General features: G+C 39.0%; 1 protein-coding gene across 1 annotated transcript; it reads left to right on the top strand.

The window, feature by feature from the left end:
* Nucleotides 1-601: 601 nt before the first annotated feature.
* Nucleotides 602-7,288, top strand: LOC142404348 (stromelysin-1-like). The gene is made up of 10 exons (XM_075491029.1): nucleotides 602-753; nucleotides 902-1,146; nucleotides 1,617-1,765; nucleotides 1,861-1,992; nucleotides 2,843-3,004; nucleotides 3,586-3,805; nucleotides 4,969-5,102; nucleotides 5,634-5,793; nucleotides 6,653-6,756; nucleotides 6,962-7,288. The coding sequence occupies exons 1-10, from the start codon at nucleotides 649-651 to the stop codon at nucleotides 7,060-7,062; spliced, it is 1,512 nt and encodes a 503-aa protein (XP_075347144.1). The 5' UTR covers nucleotides 602-648; the 3' UTR covers nucleotides 7,063-7,288.
* The last annotated feature ends 249 nt before the right edge of the window (nucleotides 7,289-7,537 follow it).

Below are 7,537 nucleotides of genomic sequence, written 5' to 3' on the forward strand. Positions count from 1 at the left end.
AACCCATGATTACACGGGCCAGGTAGCAGCACAGGTGACGGTTCTGTAACCATGCTGGGATATCAGGTTCAAGAGGAGAGATAAATGAGTCATTGGTATAATCAGCTATGTCACTAAAATTATCAGGGACAAGATGGGCTAAAAGAAGGGGTTCATCCCTGACATGCTGAGGTCCTGCATGGGTGCCACACTGAGAAAACTGAAGGGCAGTTTCTGGAGGTCTCTTTACCATGTGCCACAAAGAGTTACAGATTGTTGTCCCTCACAAAGAGCCAGGTCCCTTTACCACCTCTGAAAAATGAGGTGATTTTTATCCAGTTTATCGATTATAGATTTAAATACTTGTAAGTTTAAAATACTGGTCCAGTTTAGGAATGAAGAAAAAAAAATAATATCCAATAATATGATTGCGAAATCAGGGGTTTTCAGGCAAGGTAAACTGTCATGTGTTAGTGTGCTTCTGAAACCAAATTTGTTTTCTGTGTTTTTGTGGGAAATCAAAGGATGTTATAAACTGAGTCATGCAGTTATTGACTTTAACAAGCACACAACTGATATAAATAGAGAAACACTGGTGAGCCTTGGAAAGAAGAAGAAGAGATTGAGAGGTGTAGATCTAGCAAGGGCTGATAGGACAAGGAGGCAAAGATGAAGACAAAAATCCTTCCTTTCCTTGGGTTACTATATGTTGCATGCTCTTGTGCTTTCCCAGTGGCTCCAGAAAAGGAAAAAGAAGATATGCAATTTGCTAAGGTAAGGACTACAGACAGAACTTAGGAAATAATTTATAGACAAAATGAATGTAGTGATGTATTAGTGACATAGAATATTTTATTAACAACTCTCTGCATTTGAAAAGAAACATTTATGTTCTAAACTGTTGCTTTTTCTTCCCCATCAGAAATATCTGGAAAATTTTTATGATTTTAAAGAAGAGAAAAATTCTCTCTTTAAATCAAAGAACCTCAATCGCATGGCTGACAAAATCCGAGAAATGCAGTCATTCTTTGGGCTAGAGGTGACTGGGGAGCTGAATCATAAGACACTGGACATGATGAAGCAGCCTAGATGTGGAATACCAGATGTCCGTTCATACAGCACCTTCCCACAGAGCCCTAGGTGGAAGAAAGAAGACGTGACGTATCGGTAACATATGAAAGCATGTTTCTCTGTACACCACTGGGAAGCTTTGTGAATGCTAGGCAGAAGTAATGCCAACAGATTCTTTACTATTTATTCCTGTATTTCTCCATATAAAAGCCCAATTCAGGTTGAAAGGGACACGAATGTGGTGACTATTCATATCCTTTGCTTTAGGCTTCCAAACAGTGATGAAAATACCAAAATAGGAGTTTACATTAGTTAGTTAACAGCCTACTAAATAATACACTCGGTGGATAGAAGGGATACAACTGAGAGTGTATATGTTAGGATTTCTGAAAGATGTGAAAGAAAATTGTGACACTTCCTTTGTTATGTAAGGAAATAATTTGAAAATAAACAATTCGAGACACATAAATAATAATAACCACCGATTAAAATATTTGACCTTGATACTATGTGCCCCAGCCACATGTGATCTGGTTGCTTTTAATTCCTTTCTCCTTATTTCACAGGATTTTGAACTACACTCCAGACATGCTACAAGCTGATGTAGAGGAAGCAATTGCAAAAGCCTTCCAGCTCTGGAGCAGTGTCACCCCTTTGAGATTCACCAGGCTCCACAGTGGTCAAGCAGATATAATGATCTCCTTTGCAGCTGGATGTAAGTGGACTCCCTTGCCTGGGAATGATAAGTATTTGTCACTTTTTCTTACAGAGATGATGAAATGCATCACTATTTTTTCCATTTTTTTTCAGTTCACGGTGACTTCTATTCCTTTGATGGCCCAGGAGGAACTCTGGCTCATGCCTACCCCCCCAGCAGTGGGATAGGAGGAGATGCCCACTTTGATGAAGATGAAAACTGGACCAAATTTACTACCTATAATGGTAGGTAACCTTAAATATTGTGTTGCCTGTTTTTTATTAGACAGTGTGATCTTGAAGACACTGTAAAATCACAGATCCCATGGCAGTAGTTCCAGTATTTATGGAGATGTAAAATGTCAGTGTAATTTAGTAAAATGATTCTGCATATTTTGACCTGGGCTGCAGTCATGACAGTCTCCTGAAGTTAATGCACAGCCTGCAATTACAGCTCCTGTGAAGGAAATGAGATTAGCATGAAACAGCAATATTGGGTAATCATGACATTGTAAGGCAGGGAATTTTTACCCTCAGGTAATGACCTTAAAAGTTGTAATATTGAGCTCTCACTTTTTTTTTTTTTATTTAAAGTGATACAAATCTTAACTTCTGCAAAGGAAAAAAACCTTGAGTTTGTTGGTAAATATAATTAAATATGACAGTGAAGTGTTCTGGTTTCCAACAATGTCCAGGGATAATGTTACATGTTACTGGTCTTTGTGAAGTAGTTACCAGGTGAATTCCATGTCATTTATGATTCCCAAAATCTGACCAGATGACTAAAATGTTCTCACCCAGTTTTCAGTCATTATTAACATTAAAGAAACTTTGATTCTTTGTTGGCAGGAAAATTTCTGCAACGTGAGCAAAAACTGTCCCCAGATTGGTTTCCCTGTGAGAAATGAATGTTTATAATTTGAAACTCATGTCTTCTCCAGGATGACAGAGAACCTCTTATTTGGGACATAGTTAGATTTTGCTGTTTTATTAAGACCGCGAACAATATATCATGCATGAGAGGATGGCACTGGTATCCCACTGTCATGCAAGAAAATTTATTTAGTGTTTGTTCTTTGTGCTGGATTTTTTTTAGGATACAACTTATTTCTCGTTGCTGCTCATGAGTTGGGCCACTCACTAGGTCTTGGTCATTCCAACGTCTTTGGTGCTTTGATGTATCCTATATATATGGCCAGGGATACGAGGGACTACAGGCTTCCTCAGGATGATATTGATGGCATTCAGGCCCTCTATGGTAAGCAAGAAGCATCAGTTTTGATGGATGATGGATAAGCATTTATAATTAATTTTACCCAACAGCTAAAATGTACTGAACTTTCTACTGCAAGGAGACTGAGGTTTTATTTCCTGATATTATTTTTCGGCAAATCTCTTGGTTTCTTTGTGGTTAAGAATCTACATCTGCAAAATGGAATCTGTGGGCTGTATCCATGCCAGTAAGTCAAAAGGTCCAAGAGCCTTCTCTCCAGAGGAACAGCCCAGGTCTATAGTATTACACTCTATCTTCCACAAAAGGATGGTCACATGCACAACTGCCTTTTGGAAATGGTGTTTGCTCTACATTAGCTCCTGAGCACATACAGTTTGAGAGACCAATGGCTTGTCAAGGCAGAACAATGCCAGGGACCATTTTAACAGTCAGCAGCACAGATAGCCAAGTTAAACAGCCCAGCAACTTTCCCTGGCATTAATTTACTAGTTGAGTTTGAACCTTAAGAAACCTATGCATTTGGCTCCATATGGTACATCCTGAAGCTCTGCAACATGAAACACTCTAATTCATCTTCCAATTCTATACCTATCTGTTTCCCAAAGGACCCCCAAGGGAATCTCCTGCACTTCCAACGGAAGCTTTTGTGCCACAGGAAACAACTGAAATGACACCTACAGAAGCACCAACTGAAACGTCACCCCAGGAAGAACCAACAGAAACGACACCCTCCAAAAGCCCCACAAGACCAGAGGACTGTGACCCTCATTTGACTTTTGATGCTATCACTACTCTCCGTGGGGAAATACTGTTCTTCAAAGGCAGGTAAGTGTTTTCATTTCTAGCAACACCTTTTTGTGAGACTCACAAAGGCAAAGCATAAAGTTCAGTTCAAGGAATTTATCTTCCCTTGGTTACAAAGGAAGATATTTCTTTCTGAAAGTATTAAGGCAACTTTGCAAAATTTTACTAGCCCAGCTGGTCTGGGTGAGTAACGTGGTTTACTGACAGGTGAGTAAAATGCTTTAAGCCGTCATGTCTGTTAGAATTGTGCAAGGCTGAATAATCCCAGTGTCACTCCTCAGCCTGCAGATGCTTTGTATGCAGCACCATCCTCGTCACACCATCCCATGTGTGGGTCAGGGAGCTGTGGAAAATGTCACTGGTGATTTTTGGTGGCACTCTGATCTGGGAGTCTGCACTGGACCATTGCCCAGTACTGTCTTGTAGGGAGACCCTGCTGTTACAGGTGTCCTCTTTTTGGGCACGCTCTGACACTGGGCACTGTAGCAGGTTGTTGGCTGGGCACATCCACCCTGGCGAAGGAGAACAGCATGTCAGGCCCAGGGTTTCACCCACTTCTTGGTTTGGTAATTGTGTTTTGATTGAATAAGCTTCCTTTGATGATTTGGGTCTTATTTCCCTTCTAAAACACATGATGAAGAATTGTAGCTTAAAAACGTAATAATTTTCAGGGAAGGGCAGGAAGGAGAGGTTCCTCCTTAAATTGGGTTTTAACATTTTTCTCAAGAATGTCTAATGAACATTTGTAACCAAACTGAAATTAAGAACGCAGATGTGCCTACCTGCATGGGACATGGTGAAGAGAACGCTTCAATTGTCAGCACTACCACAGACATCACATGTTGTCTTGGGCAAGCCGTCAGGCTGCCAGTGGAGAGGTCTACAGGGCCACCAGCTATAGGTGCCTGTGCTTGAGCCGAGGGCTTGGACAAGATGACCTCCAGATGTCCCTTCCAACCTCAACCGTACCGTGACCCCAGACCAACCAGTAGTAAAGGCTTAATGTCTATGAGAGAGCAGGGCAAAGTGAAGCACTTGTATCCCAAAAGGGGTGATATCTCTGCCTCATAGGGAGGACTGGCTCCAGCACCCAGACACTAGGATTTAAACTACATTTCTGGGCTAGTGATCTCCTAGTGAAATACAGATAATGAAACACTGCTGTTTTCATTTCTATTGATCAGCTATGTCTGGCGCAAAAGTCCATATTTCTCAGGCATTGAGCATGACACCATCTCCTCATTCTGGCCATCACTGGAAGCTGGCTTTGATGCTGCTTATGAGGTTGACAAGAAGGATCGAGTGATATTTTTTAAAGGTATTTCTCTTACATTTCCATCAGTCCTTTGTATGAATGAATAAAGTTATAGTATTACTGCTAATGTTATGTAATAATCATGGAAGTAATATACTAATACTAATACTAATACAAGATATTCTTAATATTTAAATCAATTTTCATTTTGAAAATGCTGTTACTGTCATTAACTAATGCTGCTTCACAACAGCCCTGTACAATATGATATTACTGTTTTGGCAGTGAGATCATAGCTGAGAAAGAATTGATTGCCTACATTAAGTTATTTAAATACATTTTTAAAGGTGCCAAACACACCTAGAAAATATGTTGAGTTTTAACTATTGAGTGTATAATACTCTAATGACTATACAAAGTGGAAAATCAAACAGCTCTGCAATATTCACTTATGTGTGCCCTAGAGGGTCATGTTCTCAGCTGGACATCTGTACTATTTGGTGGCATTTACTACACAGAAAGCTCTGGGGCTTTGATGAAAAGAAGCTCAGCCTCCTCAGGAATCTCTACTAACTTTTTCTGGTTTTCCTGCAGACAACCAGTACTGGGCTGTCAGTGGCTACAGTATAGAGCCAGGCTTCCCCAAGCCTATTCAGAACCTGGGCTTCCCAACCAGTGTCAGGAAAATTGATGCAGCTGTTCATGATCAAAATACGAAGAAAACCTATTTCTTTGTAGGCAACAAGTACTGGAGGTAAGGCTCATTCCTCTTTTGTACAGCAGAAAATCAAAATAGCTTTTAAAATGTCAAGTTATATTAGTATTTGTACAGTAAGTTCAACAAGTCCTCTTGTTGTATACAGCCTTCTCAGCCAGTATAAAGCTGAAATTCAGAGGAATTACTCATGTCTTTTCATAGAACAGAGTCTGTAACATCTGAGATAAACACAACATCCATTTACTCTTACCAGTCTGTGATTAACAAACAAATGAGCTTTTTTTATTCGTTAGGAAGCAGTATTACATGAACTTAGTATAAAAAGATAATGTGAGTAGAGTTTGTCATCATGTTATGTATTCATTCAGTAGCTATTAAGGGGCAGAAGTGCTCTCTGAAATTTATAAATCACCAATCTATCAAGAAAGTTATGGAAGGAGATTATAATATTTCATTTTTAAGAAACAGTTCAGCTAAGCAGTAATGCTAGCCCTGCTAATTAATCTGTAATATTATCTTGAAAGAGTAGTATTACACCAGAAGTTTACATTCCACTCATGGGGTCACTTCATAGATTGGATGCTGTAAAATTAAAATATTCAGTTTGAATGATTATTTAAGTTTATTACTCAGTATAAGCCCCATCCAGCCTTATTATCAGTCTCAGGGAATGGAAGTGAACTATTTAGTCCGATGTTCTGAAAACAGCCTTGCATAAGCCACTAAAGATGTAAATATTCGCACAGCCAGGATTTATACAGTTCTGTGAGATCACAGATGCTCACAGTTATTGGATTTTCAGCTGAGAGTAGGCTTATTTAGTAAAAATTCCACCTGGTTTCAACATTGAACATCACATGCTTTTTTCTTGTTTCCATGCAATTTCTTTATTTAGTTTCAGTGAAAATACGCAATCAATGGAAAGGGGATATCCAAGAAAAATAGCATCCGACTTCCAAGGAATTGGCCATACAGTTGATGCTGCCCTTCAGAAAAATGGTAAATAAATTAAAATGTAATTAAAAACAAACAAAAAAACACCAACCAAAGCTAAAAGGGTATATGTTTCAAATACATATATATATATATGAAATGTTTGTTCTGATATTTTTTTTAAAATCACCCAAGAAAACAGCAAGTGTATATCAATAGGTGTACAAAAAGGAAATATTAATTTGCCAATATTTTGTCCTTCCAATTCTAGGACATTTCTACTTTTTCCATGGATCAAACCAGTCTGAGGTTGACATCAAGAACAAGAAACTCATCCGTATAATGAAGAGCAACAGCTGGTTTAATTGCTAGAAATGTTAAGTGATGGTGCAGGGCTGTATTTGTACCAGAAATGTTTCTTCATGTTCCTTAGTTATAAACAATATCATTCAGCTGTTACTGTGCATCTGACTCTGAAATGATGGCCTTTGATAATCTAATTTAAAACCTTAAAAATGTCAAACTTAATGTACAGTTTTAATTTATATTATTTTCCAACTATTTATTAATCAAGTTGTTTTTGAGTAATAAAGTATTTTGCTTGAGTATAGCAGTGTTCTTGTGTTCTGGTCCACTCTGCTGGAGACAAGGCATCTGATATAACCCCACACAAGCCTGAATGGAGCCAGGACCCCACCACCATTTTTAGCAGGGCTCAGTGTCCATAGGGGGGCAGTTAAAGAGAAGCAGAAGTAGGTGGGCAGTTTCGACAGGCAATAAGAAATGACCTGGGGGACAGAGGAGGGAAACAAAGACACTCAGGAACAATGCAGGGGAGGCAGAAGAG

Source organism: Mycteria americana, chromosome 1 (assembly GCF_035582795.1).
Source record: "Mycteria americana isolate JAX WOST 10 ecotype Jacksonville Zoo and Gardens chromosome 1, USCA_MyAme_1.0, whole genome shotgun sequence".
Classification (NCBI taxonomy): domain Eukaryota; kingdom Metazoa; phylum Chordata; class Aves; order Ciconiiformes; family Ciconiidae; genus Mycteria; species Mycteria americana.

Bases quoted from the DNA above. Each gene is read 5' to 3' on its own strand.
- LOC142404348 (XM_075491029.1), top strand. From the start codon at position 649: ATGAAGACAAAAATCCTTCCTTTCCTTGGGTTACTATATGTTGCATGC. The intron at 3,005-3,585 runs GTAAGCAAGAAG...TGTTTCCCAAAG, and splicing joins TGGCATTCAGGCCCTCTATG to GACCCCCAAGGGAATCTCCT. The intron at 5,103-5,633 runs GTATTTCTCTTA...GTTTTCCTGCAG, and splicing joins TCGAGTGATATTTTTTAAAG to ACAACCAGTACTGGGCTGTC.